This window comes from Sphaerodactylus townsendi, linkage group LG13 (assembly GCF_021028975.2).
Source record: "Sphaerodactylus townsendi isolate TG3544 linkage group LG13, MPM_Stown_v2.3, whole genome shotgun sequence".
Lineage (NCBI taxonomy): Eukaryota > Metazoa > Chordata > Lepidosauria > Squamata > Sphaerodactylidae > Sphaerodactylus > Sphaerodactylus townsendi.
Window position 1 is genome coordinate 14,357,904 of NC_059437.1, and position 20,737 is coordinate 14,378,640.

A 20,737-nucleotide genomic window follows, 5' to 3' on the forward strand; every position below is an offset into this window, starting at 1 on the left:
TAAAATATTGGCTATATAATTTATCCAAAAATGCAAAACCTTTTTCGTGTGGCCTGGAGTTGTCCTGTAGGAGAAAAAAACCATGGGTTTTTATTATCCTTTTCCATGGCTCACATATAATCTGCGTGGTGCAGTGGTTAAGAGCAGGTGCACTCTAATCTGGAGAACTGGGTCTGATTCACCGCTCTGCAACTTTGCTGGGGAGGCTTATCATGCGAACCAGATAAGCTTGTGCACTCCGACACATGCCAGCTGGGTGACCTTGGGCTAAGTCACAGTTCTTCGGAGCTCTCTCAGCCCCACCTACCTCACAGGGTGTTTGTTGTGAGAGGGGAAGAAGTTTGTAAACCCCTTTGAGTCTCCTTACAGGAGAGAAAGGGGAGATATATAAATCCAAACTCTTCTTTTTCTATATGCCTGTGTTTCCAGATGTGTTTTACATCACAAGTGTTGAATCTGAATAACCGAAATGCATCTGATCCTTCATGGGGTACTGATATGTATTATGCATAGTGTTTGGAATTGTCACAATCTCTACTAACGTTGGAGGTGTAGACTGGTTTCCAGGCCTTCTGTTTTTAACTGATATTTTTGTGAGAACTTGATAATAAACATGTTTATTTGGTTACACACACACACTGCTTTCCAGGGCAATCTTTGTGGTTCCCTGTATTGTTTAGGCTCAGTTTTTATTTTCCCCTTTTTTGTTTGACAGGAGGAAGAGAAGTTTTCTTGTTTTCCTGTTAGGAGCAGTGGAAGTTAATGCCCAACTGAGGCTGCTCTGCACTACAAACTCTAGCATGCACGGACAGCAGGAAATCCAAATTGCTAGCCCCCATGCAATCCAACCTGATACAAAGAAGCACACGTACAATACTTGAAACAAATTCCAAAGCCTTCATTGAGATCAGAGGAACACACCGAAGCCTCAAGGCAGCTGGGATCATCCTGCTCCCTGGAGCAATCTGACACGGTAGATTAAAAAATATACCCCAAACAAGACTGCTGCAACACTGGTGAGGTTTGGTCAATCACAGGGGGAGATTGGCGGAAGCCTCTGCCCTTGACACAGGAAGGAGGGCAATACAAAGGCTATGGAACACTGCTGGATGTGCATCTGCCTGCTCCTGGCTCTCAGCATGTGCAGCAGGCAAGATGATGTCACACAGACCCCACTCTGTGGCAACCCAGCAGTCCCATACCAATGGCAGGGGGAAGGCTGGAAACACTCTCTGATCCTTCCTCCACAAAGAGAGAACCAAGGCAGAGAAGCACTGTGGGAGGCCGGGGGGGGGGGGGGGGGGGGGGGGCCCCTTGGCCCAAGAAGAGCTGGATTTCACGCCGCTGAAACAAGTAGGACATTAATTGAGACATTGCTGGCTTGATTCAGGTTTCAGTTCAGGGCTCTGGGAAGCCAAGAAGCTATTACCAGTTCCCTTTCTTTCACCAACAGTCTGCATCTTGGAAAAGGTAGAACCTTTACAGAGAGAAAAGACTGGCAATTATCTACACCCCTCAAGGAAGATGGAACAGCCATTCTACTTCGTGACAGCTGCACCAAACACACAGAATTAAAAAGGGGGTTGGGTTGTGCCATTCAGAGAAGCTGGCGGGGGAGGGGGAAGTACTTTTTTGAATATTCCTCTGTGGGGAAAAAAGAGCCTCGCTCCCATGGGAAAGCAGCATGTCAGGGTTCTGGAGTCCATCGGCATGATAAAGTTAGGATGTTTAGGGTTTCCTTTGTGCGTGAGCACGCAAACATAGCTCCTCGTCAAAAGTCTGTATGGCACAATCCAGGAAACATAGCCCCATGCAGTTTCACTATGGAGTTCATCTCCACGAACAAGGAGACAATCTGAATGGCACAGAAGGAAACCTGATTAGCCACCCTTTTGGGGCATCTGGCATCTCTGCCTCAAACAGGGAGACTCCCCAGACAGCCCTAGTTTTAGTCAGACCCCTGCAACATATATACAGGCAGTGGGTTGGAGGATAAAAGAGCAGTTACCATAGAGCCAGGCGATTCCTAGAGGATCTCTTGGCACTGAATGCCAAGTGCCGAGATTTACAGGCCTTGAGGCAGAACTTGCATCTTCTACACACCTGTACAATGATGGCTCCTGCTCTTTAAAAAAAACACTCTTGGCTCTCTTGCAGCATTGCAACCTCGGGGGCCCACCCATCTTTTCAGCAGCCATGACTGAAGTGCTAGCCAATTCAAGAGAAACATGGGTGGGGAGCAATGAATGACAAGAGACGAAAAGTCACATGGGGAGAATACAAACTGCACCACAGATTTCCGATATAATCAACAGAGGGGGCCAAGACCACAAACGACTCTGAGTTCCACCTTCTGACTATGTTGTGCCTGTGGACCACCGGGGGCACCCAGCTCCCGTAGGGCACTGGTTGTCAGGGAACATTTATACAGGGTCCTGCTTGTGCAGCTGGTTGTCTGTGCTTCCCACCAACAACCCGGCTCCACGTGAAAAGTCATTCCGATTCAAACAACAGGCAATTCTGCAACCACAAGCAGAAAAACGGGACAGAACACGGCTGGCCAAGTCTTTCCTTCTCAGCGGGCTTCACGCTTCAGCAGTCTCAGGATGGGACCGGAGAGGCGCTCCACTTAGAGCCGTAGACTGAAGACGGGGGGAGAAGACCCTGCCCCAGCCAGCAGCAGGGGCCTCTTGAGGGGGGGAGGCTCTCAGCAGCACAAGGGGTGCTCAGCATCCATTAGAAAGGGAGTGTAGGCATCCTTCAGGTCCGGCTGGTAGACACTGGTTATCACCACGGATGAACAAACAGCCAAAGGGGAACTGGAAGGCCATCGTTTGCCCAGCTGTCCCCATCCTTGTTCCCCCTGCAGCTCCACGCAGAGTCAGCCAAAACAAAAGCAGTGTTCATGCCCACTCTGGAGGCTAATGTGCTGACTGCTCATGATCCATAGATGGCACAGGCTGCTCCAGAGCAGCAGGTTGCTGCTCCATTTCTTGTGGCACTTGGCACGTTGGCACAGGAAGCTGGGGAGAGAGAGGGGGAAAATACTTCAGCGAACAGTCCAACAGCAACACATTACCCATCATAGGCTGTTGGCGACTGTAATTCTGGGAAATTTCTTTGGGATTTTGCATATGGGGCTAAAAACCACGCCTAGTAAGAACATAAGAACAAGCCAGCTGGATCAGACCAGAGTCCATCTAGTCCAGCTCTCAGCTACTCGCAGTGGCCCACCAGGTGCCTTTGGGAGCTCACATGCAGGATGTGAACGCAATGGCCTTCTGCGGCTGCTGCTCCCGAGCACCTGGTCTGCTAATGCATTTGCAATCTCAGATCAAAGAGGATCAAGATTGGTAGCCATAAATCGACTTCTCCTCCATAAATCTCCCCAAACCCCTTTTAAAGCTATCCAGGTGAGTGGCCATCACCCCCTCCTGTGGCAGCATATTCCAAACACCAATCCCACGTTGCGTGAAGAGGTGTTTCCTTTTATTAGTCCTAATTCTTCCCCCTCAGCATTTTCAATGAATGCCCCCTGGTTCTAGTATTGTGAGAAAGAGAGAAAAATTTCTCTCTGTCAACATTTTCTACCCCATGCATAATTTTATAGACTTCAATCATATCCCCCCTCAGACGTCTCCTCTCCAAACTAAAGAGTCCCAAACGCTGCAGCCTCTCCTCATAGGGAAGGTGTTCCAGTCCCTCAATCATCCTTGTTGCCCTTCTCTGCGCTTTTTCTATCTCCAGTAGAAACTGTTCCCCAAAGAGCCGTCGATGAAAAAGAAGGAAGAACGGTGGAGGAGAGTTTAGATTTATACCCCACTTTTCTCAACTGCAAGGAGTCTCAAAGTGGCTTACCAACTCCTTCCCTTGGCCTCCCCACAACCTTGTGAAGTAGATGGGCTGAGAGAGTTCCGAAAGAACCGTGACTGGCCCAAGGTGACCCAGCAGACTTCAAGGACAGGAGCAGGACAACAAACATGGTTCTCCAGATTAGAGTCCACTGTTCTTAACCACTACACCACGATCCACCTTCTTTGCTCACCATCAGAAGGAACCACTACTGCCTGGAAAAACTTTTGCTAAACACATTCTGGGCAAGTCACAGTCCATCAAGACTTACTGCACTCTCCTCCGTCAGGGCACAACCCTCTCCTGGGGCAGCAGTAGCATCCTGGGCACTGGGTTCTTCTGTGCTCCTTTCCACCTGCGTTCTCAGTTCCAGCCCGTTGCTGCCCTCTTGGGCTGTAATCTCTTGTGGCAAGATACCCCGTCTATCTAGTACACTGCAGTGAGGAGAAAATTAAAGAACCTTTTTTTTTCTGCCCAGTGACTGGCCAGGCAAAAGGGCCACAATGCAGGCTGCGTACAACCCCAACCGAGACTGGGATATCAAGAGGAGAGACTATGAGAGTGTGAGCCTGGAAGAAAGACACTGAAAATGGCTATCCCATATATATTGGGGAAAAGATCTTCCCATTTAGCTGTACATCAGTTCAAGTGTTTTCTATTCTTGGGTGCTGTGTGGTTTCCGGGCTGTATGGCCGTGTTCTAGCAGCATTCTCTCCTGACGTTTCGCCTGCATCTGTGGCTGGCATCTTCAGAGGATCCTCTGAAGATGCCAGCCACAGATGCAGGCGAAACGTCAGGAGAGAATGCTGCTAGAACACGGCCATACAGCCCGGAAACCACACAGCACCCAAGTGATTCCGGCCGTGAAAGCCTTCGACAATACATTGTTTTCTATTCTATTGGGCTCTGTTGGGTGTTTTATATTTGGTCGAGCTCTACTGGGCCTAGCTCAGACATGCACAAACTTCAGACCCAGCTCATCCTGTTACCTGGGAGGCAAGGGTCCACACAAAACTTCACAGCAGTTTTTCATGATGTTGCCATGGCTATAGGGATTCTGCACACGATTCTTCCCAGTCCAGGAACCCTTGATCTGAAAAAGACAGCGTGAGGCAGAAGGGGCTCCAGAAGAAACCTGAGCCGTTGCCAGTGCTGAGCCACAGGATCGCACCCCCAAGGGAAAGGGCATCTGTCACTTTATTCTGGCTTTCCTGTCATGTTTCTTTCAGAGCGCAGCACATGCTGCTTTGCTAATTACTTCAGTCCCACTAAAGTCCCTCACTCATTCACAAAACAGCTGGGCTCCAACGGAGACTGATATATTCACCAAAGGCTCTTTACCTTTTGCAGTTCAACAGAAGCTGATGCTTAGCTGCATGTACAGGCTGAGATTGTTAATTTTTACCTCTTGTCTTTGTCAAATGCTAAGTTACCTCTAGTCTTACATTCTGTAAAGACCATGCCGTAAAAACACAGGAAGCAGGAAAGAAATGTCCCCAAAATGGGAACAGAAGGACGGAATAGTGATCTCCTCCCTAAAAAACTGAGTTTTTAAAGAAAGGGTACAATATGCACTGATATGGAAACTTAACAAGTTTAAATCCATCCAAAAGACAAAGGACACTTTCCATAGACCTGGGCCCACTGCTGCCTAGTTGAGCAGTAAAGGTCTAGATTCCTAATAGACTTCCTAGCCAGCATCCCCCATTCACAATATTTCTGCTGAGAATGTGGATAGTTACATCTTGCTGTCCACCCCAGAGCAAGACAAACAGAACAAGCAATAAAGAAGCAAATCGTTTATTAGGGGCTGTAAGAGGATGGGTTAAATACTCACATCTTCATTAGTTGTCTGATTCAGTGCTACCAGGAAAGTGTGGAAGCCAGTTAAGCCCACCACGGACCACAGAGTAAAGAAGCAGATCAAAACCTCCAGGACCGTGAGCAGTCAAGTTAAGGAACATGAGCCACGTAGCAGGCTTTTAGCTTCAGCCCATACCCTTCCCCCATTCCCCATGTCTTTCTGACCTTGCCCTCTGCAATAGGCAGGTTACAGAGGCAGCTGCACTGGAAGGCAAAAGGATATGTCCCTGGGGTTTCTTTCAGAGTATTCAAAAAGCCAATCTGCAGAGATTCTGTGGAAAGGAGGATGAAACTGATCAGTCTACTGAAATCAAACATATTAAGGAAAAGGCAGGGACCGCTCTCTCCCTTCCCAGGTTTCCTGCCCCCGCCAACCTCCAGTAATCCTCACCCCCTCCATTTCAAACCTGACGATCATCAGGACTCACTCAGGGCAACATAGACGATGTTGAAGGAGAAGATGTAGATGGTGAGTAGAGACAAGGAAAGGATGAAGAGGTAGAAGTAACGGTAGTTCCTCTTCCCAACACAGTTCCCTACCCAGGGACAGTGGTGATCAAATCGTTCTACAGGAGGCAAACAAGACAAGGTAGTTAGCACAGCCAAAGCAATGCCCCTTTCCGCTGGCTGCACAACTCTCATCAAGAGCCAGCATACATGGAACTGAATTCCATTAAAAGGCGAAACATATTGCAGCTCCTTGTCCTTCGCAGTATGGGCTGATTCAACCATGCTTTTTAAGAGTCACCAAATGGCAGCCAGCTTTTCTCTGCTACTCCCGCTTGTAAGAATACATGGTCTCATAAAAGGGCCCATTCAATACATCTCATTTTATCACACCCTACCAAAACTGATTCTTTTCTAGAATTGTGCAGATATAGCAACCAGTAATCTTATGAGTGGATATTAAGAAGAAATTTGCATGCTTTGGTTACAGTTTCGTACGCCACTGATGAAGTTCCACTGTCAGGCAGAACTGTGCTAAAACCTGGTATGTGATCTACATCACAATATACCCACTCAACTATGGCGTTTTCCCCACAGACAAAATATTCTGGGATAGACCCGGGATCATATATACCAGGATGTTTTTATCCTGGTTTCTCCGTTCAAGCATACAGCTGCTGCTCCGTCCCGCTTGTTCCCCAGGCTAGGAGGGCAAGAACTCCTGTGAAGGTAATCATGCATGAACCCCAGTTTACTTTCCTTTTCCCCATGAACGCTTACGTTGTTTACATAGTTTACGATGCGCGCATTTATTACTTCCGCTTTTTTCCGAAGCATTCTGATTGGCTGCAGCTGAAGGGGCGGGGAGAGCAGGTGGCGAGCATGTTGGAAAAATAAATCTGGCCTATCATCTCTCCACCCGGTGTTCTGCATGGACATGCAAGGATCGGGGCATGCGCTTTTCAAAAGAACTGCTAATTTCGTGATGCGTTTTTTTGAAAGCCATCGTGACAAAGGTAAAATCTCAGGAAGCGAGGCCCGATTTAGGCCACAGAAGCGCTTGCGCAGGTGTGCCCAAATTGGGATGGTTCACTTTCTTATCCCAGGATATATTGGCCATGGGGAAAACGCCTATCTTCATGGCCACAGTGTGCAGTAGCTAAAAAGTTTTCAGCACCCTAGAATCTTAGCCTTATTTACCAAAAAAAAAAGGTAAGTAACTGGACTTTGCAGCTAAAGAGGGATCCTGCTGTTTGCGCAAAACTTCTCAACTCCCTTCCATGACCAGCAGAGAGAAATTGATAACAAGCTGCAGAATTCAATGTTCCTTGGCAAGGAATTACTACACATCACATAATGACTGTTTTAGCACGTAACACAACAGCCCTGCTTATAGTTCCTATTACTGTCAGTCAGGAGAAGTCCCAAAATAAGCCTCTTCCTAAATTGGAAAAACAATCCCACAAGGTTCAGCTCTGCTACTCACCCACACAGTTATCACAAATGCTGCAGTGTGAGGCACGGGGCGGACGGAAGATCTTGCAAGTGTAGCAGTACTTCAGCTTCACTATCTGGTTATTGATTTGGAAGTTCTTAATGCGTGGTGGCGGCCGCTGGCCTGGAGGCACCGTTCCATTGGTTGCCTCTGAAAATACAAACCAGTCTATGATTATTATTTGTATAGGGGTGACACAAACTGACATGTACTCATCTTTCAGGACAACAATGGTTTTCCCTTTCCCAATGGTGGGGAAACCCTTCTCGCATCCCGAGGTCCAGTTTGCTGACTGGCATACACAAGGTCCAAAGACACAGTCATCCACTTACCAATCTCCAGCTCAATGAAAGCTGCCTCATCGGCCAGGGCTCGTCATGGGCGACCCCAGGGTGCAAGCTGAAGCTTGTCCCTTAAAAAAAAGCCGTGGCCATACTGCAAAACAGGGAGATAGGAACCACATGGCGAAAGGCAGGGATGGCTGGGGAGAGCTCAACAGCAAGGTAGCGACATCTGCAACAAGAGAGAAATCCAAAGGGACTGCAAGTTAGACACAAAGCCTACTGTGGGCCAAATTAAGTTTTCATGAAAGAATAGAGAAGAGGAAGAAGAAGAGGTGTTTGGATTTATATCCCCCCTTTCTCTCCTGTAGAAGCTTACAAACTCCTTTCCTTCCAGCTTCCCTAATAAATATCTCTGTGGGAGGTGGGTGGGGAGCTAAAGAAGAGCTCAGTAGAACTGGTGACCTAGCCTACAAGGTCACCTCCTGCTGGCATGTTGGTACTGCATTAGGCCTAAATCTGAATTCCCCAGATAAGCCTCCACAGCTCAGGCAATAGAGCGGGGAATCAAGCCTGGTTCCTCCAGATTAGAATTTTAAAACTTTAAAAGAAAGTATCATGGCTTGAAAGTTGACCGTTTAATGTCTCTCTCCCCGAGAAACATCACCAGAAGAATCAGAACGGTGCAAAAAGGTTGCAAGAATTTCAGACATCCTCCTACAAGGGTGGGGTAGCTGGGAGGATTTTACATTGAGCCCCCAATCACTTTCAAACAGTATATTTTAAATCTCTGCCTTTGTTGATGAGAAGAGTTTAGAAACATACGAGCAGTTTCTGATGAAGGGGCATACAGAAACCAAGTGCACAGAACGCATTTTGTAGCCATTGTTCCTTCCAAATGAGACACAGGAATTAATTGAATTTCTGAGTGACCATTAAGAATACATTTAAAGCCAAGATAATTGGTTGCTTACACTGTGGTCTTTAGAGACCATCCCCGACAAGAAGAAAATATTCTGACTATCAAGCTTCAAAGTAAATGCCAGACTAATTAATCATTTTCTGAAAGACTGCAGGAATTCACTGACAGTGCTCTGATCCTGACGGTCCCTGTGCAAAACCCAATCTGCACCTTTGTGGACGAGAGGAGCTTAGAGATGTTCAAACAGCCTCCAATGAAGGCTTATCACTTAAGGCAATTTAGGCAGCCTCCTACACTGTTCTCTGGGCTTCTTGTGCGGCCACTACTGAAAAAATCACCTTGGGAAACAGTTCCACTCCAGCGACTGCAAGCGCCAGGAAGGGTTGCAATTAAAAAGCAGACCTTTAAAAGGTATGACACTGGCAAAAATTCACAGCGTTACATAATCCATTCCGGTCCAAGCACCTGACACAAGCCATTGTAACACAGCCAGCACACGATGGCTGGACTCTCCTTCCATGTTCCAGTATTTGAGCCCAGAGTGCAGAAACACAGAGGGATCCAAGAAGCGATTACTGCCAGGACTATAAAGATTAGAGTGTTCGGGGGGATGCCAGCAAAGTAACAATGCTGCAAAGGGGACAGGTGAATTGCTGCCTTTTTCACCAGTGAAAATCCACTGCCAACGATCGCCTGGGATTTCCGAACAGAACACAGAGATGTGTGGAACACGACCATTCCTCCTCTACTCCTCCCTTGGATAAAGATCCTACCTGCAGAGTAAACCTGATAAAAACTGCCAGGTAGCAAATAAGCTGCATGCTATAGAACATGGGGGACAAAACCAACCGCAGCTTCTCGCAACAGAGTACAACACCCAAGAGGGGAGGAGACGGAGCCACCAATCCCCTGGCTGCAGCAGCCAAAGACAGCTCCCTCCCCTGCTACAGGAGGAGGAAGCCGGATGCTGACAGTTGCTCTGCAGATTTGACTTCCCTGTTGGAGGCTGCAGGGAACAGCCTCTGCAGGGAGCAAAAGGTGAGAAGGAGCAACTGGCCGATTCCAGGTGCTTCTGCAGCCCCCCTTTTCCCCTGAGCTCTTGTCACTCTTTTAGACTCATGCCCACAGATATCTAGGAGCAGCTGCCATTGAACAGTTGCTCGGTTCACCCCTCCAGTTAAAGTACACCAAAGCTCCCACGTCCTACATCCAGTGTTCTATAAAGAACGTGCGGAACATGTACACCTTTACATCTTTTGTGTAAATAATTATGCTTCAGAAGGTGGGTCTTAAATGCACAAGCCTATTTTTAAAAGGCATTCAGAGATACACAAGACAGACTGGAGTTCACCAGCCAGTTTGGTTAGTTAGCAGAAAGGGAACGGTCACAAAAGCTTCACTTCCCTAGAAACCAGGAGCAAGCCAACTGGCCCATGCAGTGTTCCAAGCCAGACCTGCAGGGGCCACTCAGAAGAAGAGCTTGGATCTATACACTGCTTTTCTCTCCTGTAGGGAGTCTCAAAGCGGCTAAAAACTTCTTTCCCTTCCTCTCCCCACAACAGACACCTTGTGAGGTAGGTGGGGTTGAGGGAGTTCAGAAACAACCGTGACTAGCCCGAGGTTGCCCAGGAGGCTTCATGTGTAAGAGCAGGGAAGCAAACCCAGTCCACCAGTTAAGAGTCCGCCGCTCATGTGGAGGAATGGGGAATCAAACCTGGTTCTCCATATTAGAGTCCACTGATGTTAGATCTCAGTTCAGAACCAGGCAGTGACACTAATCGTGCCCATAGGCTCACCCGTTGCCTCTTTCCGTACTACAACCAGCTGCTGATGGCTTGAGCAACTGAGCTGACACCAATCACTGTGGCCACTGACAGGTCCAACGGAGTGATTTCTGCAGCACTGGCAGAGCTACTGGGACTTGGCTCTGCCTGCTCTTGGCAGCAGCCCACTGGAAACCTTCCTTGTGAATTAAATGGATGCTTCATCTTACTTTCTGATATGGGTATAGCATTTTGAGGTGCAACGACTCTAAATTCTCTGGCTAACAACCTTTAACATTGCACGGTTACGGTCATTCCTTCCAGACAAGCAAGCCTGATGAAGTGTAATGGTTAAGGTGTCGGAAACCCAGGTTTGAGTCCCCACTCTAGCATAGGAATTTGCCCACTGACCGCGGGCCACCCACTGGCCCTTTCCTACCAAAATCAAATGTTTTGAGGCAGGAAATAAAATGTTTCCTTGGAGGAATTCCGCATAGTTTTTTCTCCCCAAAACGTTTTATTTCCAGCCTCAGAGTGTTTTAAATATCTCCTCTATTTTAGCGGTTCTTTTGCTGAAACATTGTCAGAACAGTTTGACTTGCTGTGCGTAACTCTTTAAAACGCTTCCCATGCCTCTCTGCCGTCCTCAGACTTTCTCTGTCAGGCCATTTTCTGAGCTCACTCTGTCATCTTGCCTGTCTATTTTCATTGGTTCTGTTTTTGCAGGGGGGGTTGACTCTTCGAAGCTTCGAGTGCATGACCAATGGTGATTTGGAGCACAAGGCTTTGAAACATCAAAGCTACGAATCCACAGATAATTTTTTTAAAAATCACCCTGAAAAATGGAACAATCACAAAATGGCAGCCAGAAATCATTTCGAGGGGTTGAATGCGGACAAGCAGGGAGGATCAAAAATGTTTTGTAAACATTTTTTTTTGGTTGTGCAGAAAGGGCCATTCTCTCTTAGCCTAATTACTTCACAGAGTTGTTGAAAATTATCTAAGCCATCTTTGGTTCCCAGTGAGGAGAAAGGAGGGATATAAATGAAGTAAGCAAAGAATCAAAACTCTGGATACTATTAAAGTTTTAGAGTATTTAGTGGGAACCAGACAAAAGGATCGAGTATTCATCCTTCACCACTTTCAGAGCAGTTTACCCCTTTTGGGCTGCTGTAACCTTTCAAATCAGGCAACTTGCAAGTGACATCATAGATCGATTCCAGCAGCTATATTCTCATGGAACCCTAGATTTGTTACTTAAATGTTTTTGGTATTCTAAGAATTTTCCAAAGCACTTTTCATCTGAATGATATGCTTCCCACTGGCTGGTAATAGTGGGAGCAGCAGTGGCATAGGAGGTTAAGAGCTCGTGTATCTAATCTGGAGGAACCGGGTTTGATTCCCAGCTCTGCCGCCTGAGCTGTGGAGGCTTATCTGTGAAATTCAGATCAGCCTGTACACTCTCACACATGCCAGCTGGGTGACCTTGGGCTAGTCACAGCTTCTTGGAGCTTTCTCAGCCCCACCTACTTCACAGGGTGTTTGTTGTGAGGGGGGGAAGGGCAAGGAGATTGTAAGCCCCTTTGAGTCTCCTGCAGGAGAGAAAAGGGGGATATAAATCCAAACTCTTCTTCTTCTTCTTCCTTGCATGACTAAAATGAAGATTTCAAAACAGAAACGTGGCCTTTTCACCAAGAATGAAATGTAATTCTATATGAGCAGGCTCAATTAATGTCCTGTCAAAGCAACTTGGTGTAGCTGACAAGATTTTCCTCTGCACGCTGCATTTGGAATAGGGAGAGCAGAGGAAGGACCCCAACTAGATGAGTCCATATGCACTCAGCTAAACAGAAGCCACATTTACAAAAATGCTTTCTAATACCTACACCTTCCTCCAGTTACCCACCAGTCTCTGCTGTCACCTGTATCTTCACAGAAGGCATATAAATCCATAAAATTCTATTCCATGCAGTCTTCTGCAGCCCCAGGGTGGGGAACCAATTGTTTTGGGTGGAACTTGCTATGCAAAGGTGTGGTTGACTGCATTGTATTGCGGGTGGGGTTTTCAGTCCATTTACATTCGTTGCAAGCGAAATGTTAGGAGCGAGATCGACCAGACCACGGCCACACAGCCTGGAAAACCCACCACAACCAGTTGAATCCGGCCGTGAAAGCCTTTGACAATACAAAATTCATATTACCAGCCAGTGGGAACTAATTAATCTATCCCCTTTTAACAAAAAAGCTTTTAAGCAGCTCAAAAATGAAACATAACAAAGCCAGCAAAAAAGCAACAGTTTAAAAATCTACAAAAAGCAAACAGCAATCTGTGCAACAGGTACAAAATGGAATGAATTAGGAACAATACACAAATGGCCAAAGCCAATGGAAAAAGAAGAATGTTTCATTTGGCACCTAAAACTCAAGAGAAAACGATGCAGGGAATTCCATACACAAGGCCACACAGAAAAAAAGCCCAATTTGTGGTGACTCCTGATCAATCCCTCTAAAGTAGGAACACACAGGACTCTCCAACAAGTAGGTAGAATGTCAACTCATTTGACAAGAAGGTTTATCCCAAAATGTAAGGACTGCATCTTTAAAAAGAACACAAACTCCAACTAGAAACTTTGGCAAACGGAATCCAAAAGCATTCCGGAACTACAATCACATGACTCTGACCAACAGGGATGATGCAAACACTTGGTACTTCAATCGTTTAACATACCACCAACGCCGCAAGCTACAATGATGAAACCCAACTGGCAATACTTGCGGGTTCACTCTTTATCACCCTTACAAATGGATTTCTGATCCTGCCGGCAAGGGTAAAAGGAACTACAACATACATCTTTCTGTATTGAAGACATGAATCTTAACACCTTCTTCTGCACATGTATTCAAGTGTCTCTTAAGAAAAGGAAACCCTCTTAGCAAATAAGATTCAGAAGCCAAACAGACAAAGTTCTCACACATCAGCAAATGTACACGCACCATTTGAATCTCCTGCTGGTTCACTGGCTGTCCCGGATACTCCTCCGGCCTGCCCAAGTGATTATGTCAGGTCCCCATTCATAAAGATTTTCTACCAGCATCTTCCCTTGGAGTGTGTCCAGACCTTTCGCCACAATTGTAAGCACTACCCAACAAGCAAGAATAGAGACAGAAAGAGTAGAAAAGCTGTATTGTCAAAGGTTTTCACAGCCGGAATCACTGGGGTGTTGTATGGTTTCCGGGCTGTATGGTCGTGTTCTAGCAGCATTTTCTCCTGATGTCTTGCCTGCATCTGTGGCTGGCGTCTTCAGAGGATCAAAGTATCCTTCGATCTTCAGAAGATCAAAGCATCCTCTGAAGATGCCAGCCACAGATGCAGGCGAAATGTCAGGAGAAAATGCTACTAGAACACAGCCATACGCCCCGGAAACCACACAACACCCCAGTAGAAAAGCTGAAGGAGAGCCATAAGGACTTCTACAATAGCTACCTCTTGACACAGTCACACCATGCCACTTACAACAGGCTGCTACAAGCAGCCAGACTGCAGCAGAAACCAGTTTTACAGTAATGCCTAATGACTGGCAAATAGCCAACCACACAACAAACACAGTCTTAAAAGTTGTAATGTCAGGGGGTAATCATCCCTTGGTGGCTGCACACCACACCAGTTATACTTTACTTACTTGCCTTTCTCCTCCATGGGAACCTGAAATGCCATTCTCCTTTTTATCCTCACAACAACCCTGTGAGGTAGGTCAGGCTGAGTGTGTGCACCTAAAGCCCAAGTTTGCTCAGCAAGCTTCCCCGGCAGAGAGGGGGTTCGAACCCAAGTCTCACAGCTCCTATTCTAACCATGACACACACACACTATACCCCATCATCCTGGAAATTTAGAGTATGGAACAGGTATATATTTCAGTTTTCCATCTATATATGGGAATTATGTCAGTAATCTATAAAGTCATGCCTAAAGGGCCAGAAGCTCTTACATAAGCAAGAATAAGCACCTTAGGTGACACAGCACAAGGATATGGTTTCCAGCCTAGAGATCAAGGCACAGGAAACTTCAATTGGCTAATCAGGGGTGGGACACCAGTGTAGTCAAACTACTGTCAGGCACAAATCTGTTCACTAATTGGTGACTGCTACTTGCTCCAAGTGACCACTGGCATGACTGCTCTACAGACACTCCTGTACCCAGAAGATGGCTAAAACAGCAGCCCTCGTGAGTCATGCATCAAGACTTAGAAGAAGCTTTTGGCATTGCTTTGAACTCCCGTAAAACCTCAGTTCGAATACCAAACATTCCAAACCCTTGCTTCACAACCCCACTTGAATCAGAAGCGAAAACAATTAATGTCCTGCTTTTGCTTTACGTCACTCACAAGAACAGATAAAACCACAATAAGCCAATCAACAGGTTAGGCAGCTGTATGAAAAGCTGTGGCAAGACCAACATAGCCTACCACGGGGGAAGGCGGGCAGGATATACACTGAAAATAGAAATAAATGTATAAGCAAAGTAGTAAGTAGTTATATTCCACGTGTGCGGAGTAGTCCTTGGCACCTAAAATGCAAGAAGTAATTTGAGTTCTTTCACTTTTAGAGATCTTTCACCATGGAGATGTTTACCTATGTTGTTTTATCTATATACAGAGGTGACTGCCAGGATTTTATTCGAATTAACACCCAAACACTGATAGGTAAAAGAAGCGGGGGGGGGGGGGGGAACTCCAAGTTTTAGATCTCCCAACCTGCAAAGTTTACAGCAAACTAAAAACCTGCTAACGACTTGCCTTAGACAAAACATACCACTGTTCTGTTTCTCTGCCCAAGAAACCCAGCAACTCTCCCGCCTTTATGTCTATTATCTATCAGTTCCAGATCCTGGGATGGGAAGACTACCCGGAAAGCATTGTGCTAGTTCCCACTGCACTCTCTCCTCACCTGGGATCAGTTGATAATATCTCCTTATCACAAGAAACCCCATATGGTTTTATATCAGAAAAGTGTGTTGATTATACCACCCAACAGATAATGTCTGGGAATACTTCCACCATTCTGTTCATACCACATTTAGGACAGAAGTCAAAGTAACCTCTCAGGCTGAAAAAGGGTCAACATAGGACTGGAAATACAAACTCAAAGCCTAAGACCAACTCATCAGCAACTGCTTGAATACTTTGCAAGGTAAACTAGCAAGGATGAAATCCTGTTTTCACCACTGGTTGTCAGAGAACATTTATAAAGGGTCCTACTGACATGTGTGAAGTAAGAAAGACCAACAGTAGATTCACTGTCTCTAAAAGATTACATTTATTAAGGATTCCTGGTCTCCCATGTCTTAGGTACACTGTTCTTTGGAAACATCTATGGACTGAACGACCAGAAGATCACAGACTCTTAAATACAGCCTGGATTCTTCATATGTATTGCTTTAGTTCACTTGGAACATCTTCAAACAAAGGCTCGAATGATTGTTTTAGAAAAAATAATTCAGACCAGAGAACAAACTAGACTGATTTTCAGTTTCATGTTGTAACTCATTTGCTAATTAGAGAAGGGGCCTTCTGACTTTGATGTGATCAGCCAAGACATAATCCTGCAGTAATTTACTCACTAGACTTCATGTTTGGCTGCATGAAAAGTATTCACGTTAACTTTACTTTTAAAAGAATTCATAACATTTTCTTGAGGCCTATGTAACACAACTGCATAAAAAGCCTATTGATTAAGAGCAATAGCACTCTTTGTAATAGTTTAATATTATAAGATTTCAGTCTTTTAGTCTATGGGTTTCATCTAGAACACATTTGTTAAAGCGACTAGCCTATGCAAGTCTTTATATAAACCACACTACACTTATGTACATTATATATCATGGGACAACTTCAATAGTGGGTTTGAAAAGTCCCAGAAGGAGTTTTCACTTGTCCTGGTTAAATGACCAGCCACAAAATTAAACAACCAGGAGTCCCAAAAAGGCAGATCAACAAGCTTCATGTCAGCTGTGTTACCACCCAGCCCACTTGCTAACTGATCAGTTACTTGTGAGAGCAAACGCAGCAAGTTTCAGAAGTGATGTTGTAAGCATAATTAGCAGGAAAAAAGGTGAAGCAACATCTTTTTCTTTGGCTGTTAATTAGTTTACAAGCCTCTATCTTTAGTTTATCATTCTGAAAGCAAGTCACAGCATGGAAAACGTAACATTTATGCACAAGGGGTTCAGACCAAATTCAGAGTGACAAACTATCACCCAACTGAACCCATCTTCCACTCTACCAGCAAAAACAACACACAAAACCTCACCTGGTACAGGTACATGATACAGTTCTCCATTCTGGGTACGATCAGGGTCCTGTGATTCCAAAAGGTCAACTACTTCCCCTTACTGCTAGCACAGGACCAAGGCACAATGGCACAGCCTTAAATATGAATATGTTTGATTCACTGTATCAGATTATACACAAAACAGACCTAAAATGACACTCACAGGTGTCATGTTCAGTTCCTTTGCAAGCCTTATCACAAGAACTCTGTGTTTTTCCCTTCCAAAAACAGGCACCAGGAACAAGTTTCTGGGAAAAGTACCAATATTTCAGGGAGCGAAAAAGAAGAGCAGTGTCACCAGGTCATTCAGAGAGGCCGGGATTACTATGGATGACAAGCAGCCACTTCTATCAACTCCCTAGGACAGGTCTTGACAAATACCAGGTGCCAAGCTGTTCAGGTTTTTTTTTTTGTAGGCTCTCTCAGCAATTCTCAGTGAAAGTACAAAGTTTGTCATGTCACACCAGAAGGTTTTGTTGCATAGAATGCAAAGTGTAAAAATTCCTACTATTACTAATTCATGTGTAAACTTAAATTTATACTATCTATTGATAGTAGGCAAATTACTTCCTCAACCACTTGCTTTCTATACTGGCTCCAATAATCAATTAAGTATAACCTTGTAACGTTATAGTGGAATTATGAGAAATTTGAGAAACTAGTTAGCTATTTGTTGGGGTTATGATAACCACTACATTTAATTCTATATACTTTTGTCAAAGTTTTAATAAAATTACAAGACACTGTGAACAGAGGGGGATTAGGTTTTGTGGTAGCAATAAATAGAAAATATGGTCATTAAAATGTGAAACACAGAAGCCTGAAAGATGAGTCTGGTATAAAGTCAAAGAAAATTTGAAAAGACCGGTCCTAAGAGCCCATAGAGGAAGCACTATTCTAACCCACGAGAATGTAGGCTTAGGGTTCAATTTATATGCTGCTTCCATGTTCCAGTTTGGCAAGAAGAACTGTGCTCCAAACCTATATCATAGACAGATATTTATTACGGCCTTTAAGCCAGCCAAAACTTATATGAGTTCAATATAATGTGTGAACAAATGATAGTATTCGCGTATGCTCTGTATGTGCAACTGAGAACCCCGGCAAATAGCAGGTCCTAATCACGCAAACAGGATCTCTAAATCTACATTTATATACTCATAGGCTTGTCTGAAAGTCATACCAAATGTGTTAATAACAGAAGCAGGGCCACACGCACAATCCTGATTTCTCCCACAGATGTTCCCCTCCCTCCAGGCTGTAACTTGTAAATAGCCCTTACTTTATAATGCAAGTCTGAACAGCCAACACACAAAATCTTCAAAACACATGAAGATGCAACTTACTCAAATGCAAAGAAAAGGGTACACGTCCCCACAATGAGGAACAATGTCAGATAGAAGATTCCCTTCTGTCGGGCCATCATGACCCGCCCATCACAACAGAATGTATTCCTTCCCGGCAGCTTCTCCCATTTCCGCGTCACCTTCTTTCTTGCTATCATCACAGACATGGCTGCACCTTCACAGAAGGCAGGACAGATGAGCTATGGTCCGTCTCCACTCCAGCCACTGGAATGTACACACCATCCTCAGAGCCCCAGCCTCAGCCCCTAGAAAGGTGAGAGACAAGGAAACAGGTCAGCTTAGCTCCTCATGAGGCACCTACACTGGGAAAATAAAAAGTGTCCCAACTACGATTAGAGATGACATCCTTCCTGGCACACCCCATATCTTACACCCAGGTTTAGTCACTCACTATGCAGCACTTTCGTAAGAGACAGAAAGATCCAGCCCAATCCAACAGGAAAAGATCCAGTCCAATCCAACAGTGTGGATATGTCATGCTCTTAGCACTTGGGAAACCTACATATCCCTTGGGCTTTGTAAGTGATCAGAAACTGTCTTAAAGCAAGCAAGCAGCCGCAGGCTGGCTAAAACAGCCCCAAGACACACCCACCTCTGAGTGAATTGCCCTTCAAGTTATCTGGGTGAATGAGCCAGGCCCCAAGAACTGCAATGGCACTTAACACAGGGTTTGCTTTTTAGCAAATGGAAAGCCAATTAAGATTATAGCAGACTGAAGCTTTGTTCATACTGTTTGGCAAGAGTTATATTCAGAGATTTTTGTAGTAACCACATTTCCAGGCCAAATGCAGATCATTAAATCAACTACTCTGCATTTCACTGATCAGAGAAATTACTAGCGAGTAGATTTTGTACTAAGCACAGGCCTTCCAGCAGAGCTTTTAGAAAGCTATCTCCGGTGGGCTATTCCAAAAATATCCAGCAACAAAATCACCCTCCTTTTACAGAGCATTACACAGTAGTTTATTTGAAAACAAAAGCTTCTTGCATTTTTCCTGATCCACCTTTGCTTTTATCTCCTCACAGAGATCTAACAGTGGAATGTGAAAAGATAAGCTGTTTACAACCCAATTCACTGTTCCTCCTTGGCTTTACTCACAGTGGTTTAATGTGCAAGAGATATATTTGGGGTAGAAAGCACGATACTGGAAGAGAGACATTTATGGATTCTGACCAGAAAATAAAAGGAAAGGCAATTGACCCAGAAATCTACTCTAACCTCCCCCCCACCCTCACAGCAAATGCTGAATGAAGTAACAAGGCAGATTCCCCTCTGCATTCAAAAAGCATGCTTATAGTTGTAGGGTGTGGATTCTACTCCACCGCAATGGATGGGAAAGGGACCAGCCACGGCGGATAATCCCGGCTAGTGAAACCGAAGCAGAAACACAAAAAGTGCCCTCCAGCACGAGGGGAATCTGCAATTCCTCTTTCAGCACCTGGGAAAGCAGGCGCTTTTTCAAACGCTCCTGCCTACGGGATGGGAAAACGCCACCCAAGAACCCTTACCTTGGGGTCCATTAAAAAGCAGCCGCCCCAAAAGCCTGGCTTTGAAGACTATTGGAGTTCTCCGCGGGCTCTCGCACCCCCGCACCCGTCACCCGCATCTTCGCGTACACACGATCCAGAAGCATCGCCAAACCAAGGACGATCTCGCTCTGGACGCCCCACCCAGACCCAATGCAAACGCCACAACAAAAGGACAAACATGACAAGCCAGCCAGCCCGCCTGCATCTGCCCCGCCGCACCCGCCCTCCTGCACCAGCTGGCTGGCTGCCTCCCCCCATTGTTCCCGGCATGACCTTGTCTCCTGGCCAGGGTCCCGACGGCCGAGGCAGGGTCTCCCGGGGCCCCCCACGTGCGTCGAGGGGACACACCCAGCTTCTCCTCGGGCAGCTCCACGAGGCGGGCGGAGTGACGGTCGGCACCCACCGTCGGAAGGGCCCAGCTGCGCGCCACGCCTCGCGGACACGCCACGCCCCCGCGGTGATTGACAGGAGGGGGGAGGGCGGAGAGCGAAACGACAGTCCTGAGGGAATCGACTGGGCACCGCCCCCCGTTCGGTCAGTCTCTATTCCAGGAACGGGGCTAGCCGAGGGCCGGTCCTGGCGGCGAAGGAGGTCGCCCCGCTGCCAGTTGTTCGTCCTGTTTCTTTGTTTCAATGGCGCCCATCTTCCTCTTCCCCTCACCTGGGGTTTAACGGGGCCGAGGCCGGAGGCCTCTTCCTAAGGCCTTTTCTCTCTAGTAGAACGCTGACGGGAAGGAGCGGGGAGAGGTGCAGGAGCCAGGGTTCTCATTGGTTTGATTTGCCTTCGATACCGCCTCCTGTGTCCAGAAGAGGTTGGCTATTGGCTTGGCAGGCATGTCTGTGATAAATATTACACCGGGGATGGGGGGGGGGGGGGGTTAACAGGAACGA

The 20,737-nt window shown here is 46.1% G+C and overlaps 1 protein-coding gene across 1 annotated transcript; it reads right to left on the minus strand.

Annotated features, from left to right (window-relative positions):
• Positions 1 to 877: 877 nt before the first annotated feature.
• Positions 878 to 20,720, minus strand: ZDHHC9 (zinc finger DHHC-type palmitoyltransferase 9). Its single transcript, XM_048514586.1, is given in 11 exon segments — positions 878 to 3,023; positions 4,124 to 4,286; positions 4,842 to 4,945; positions 5,690 to 5,792; positions 5,939 to 5,987; positions 6,144 to 6,281; positions 7,649 to 7,807; positions 7,990 to 8,032; positions 8,035 to 8,170; positions 18,297 to 18,562; positions 20,508 to 20,720. Coding segments are annotated over 10 exon segments (1,164 nt in total). The 5' UTR covers positions 18,464 to 18,562; positions 20,508 to 20,720; the 3' UTR covers positions 878 to 2,921.
• Between the last annotated feature and the right edge of the window lie 17 nt (positions 20,721 to 20,737).